This window comes from Volvox carteri (genome assembly GCF_000143455.1).
Source record: "Volvox carteri f. nagariensis unplaced genomic scaffold VOLCAscaffold_261, whole genome shotgun sequence".
In the NCBI taxonomy this organism is placed as follows: Eukaryota; Viridiplantae; Chlorophyta; class Chlorophyceae; order Chlamydomonadales; family Volvocaceae; genus Volvox; species Volvox carteri.
Genome location: NW_003307795.1, coordinates 1,270 through 2,253, shown reverse-complemented (window position 1 = coordinate 2,253; position 984 = coordinate 1,270). Strand labels below are relative to the sequence as shown.

The 984-nt window shown below is 51.8% G+C and overlaps 1 protein-coding gene across 1 annotated transcript in view; it reads right to left on the bottom strand.

Moving 5' to 3' along the window:
- Positions 1–504: 504 nt before the first annotated feature.
- The window catches only part of VOLCADRAFT_108633 (uncharacterized protein), a gene marked incomplete at its 3' end in the record, with an annotated part of 1,141 nt that continues 661 nt past the window's right edge, over positions 505–984 (bottom strand). The window contains exon 2 of the mRNA XM_002959453.1: positions 505–778. Within this exon, the coding sequence (XP_002959499.1) occupies positions 505–778 (274 nt within the window). The remainder of the gene's footprint in view (positions 779–984) is intronic.

The window sequence follows — 984 nt, the reverse complement described above, 5'->3', positions numbered from 1 at the left end:
CACGAAAGAGAAAACAACGCTCAGAAACGAGGTTGTGCACGGCCAAGACCAGTGGTTCCCTGGATGCGCCCCCTGCTTTCAGTCGCTGGCTCCAATCTTGCTGTTGACTTGGAATAGGCGGCCTTGGGTACTTATGCCTGCCCGGCTCCCACAGGGTGTATGCTATGCCGCCCCTTTATTGAAGGCCTGGGAATTTGTGGTCGTTTGGTTATTTCGAACGCACGGCTCCCTGCTTTGGCTGGGATAGGTTGGTTAAAAGCCAACCGCAAGCATATACATGCTCCATTCGCTCAGCTGCTGTGCGGACCCCTGCTTCAGCTGTGCGGCATGGACATATCATCAATGGATGCGCACCTTCCATACCACCCGTTTTGCACCCTTATGATTGATGGCAGGCAATCAGCCTTGGCCATCATGTAATGTTTCAGTCGCTCAGGCTACTCAGCCCGCAAAATGGTGGAGGTTTTTCAGGATGAACCTCATCATATACCAGAACCCTCCCTTCTAGATGGTCAAGGTATTCTTTCCTAGGTTCATGTCAGCACCATACCGTTCGAGGGAATCGATGCCCACAATCACATCAGCTGCCGATGCTAGTGCTGACAGCACTATCGCTGGAAGATTTATCCGGATCGGACCTAGCTTCAACCGAAGCACGGCTTGTCCTAGGATGGGTGCACTTCCGCCATCTGTCAACAATACTCGAAGAAATGCGGCAGGCCGTACAAAGAGCCCTAACACGTTCACGAGCGCTTGGCTTACAAAGTTTTGCGTCACCCTGTGTCCAACAGAACAGGCCACCAGGTGTTTAGTTTTCGACTGCTGCACACTTCGAGACAATCTTGTCGCAAGAGGGATCATACCAAACCTCAACAGGTTCTTTGATCCCGGGCAGCAGAAACCTGTGGGCTTGGCAACTTGCTGTATGGAAGAGGGTCGTATCCACTGGGTATTGTTTAATGCATCGCATCCCTGCAATCACAT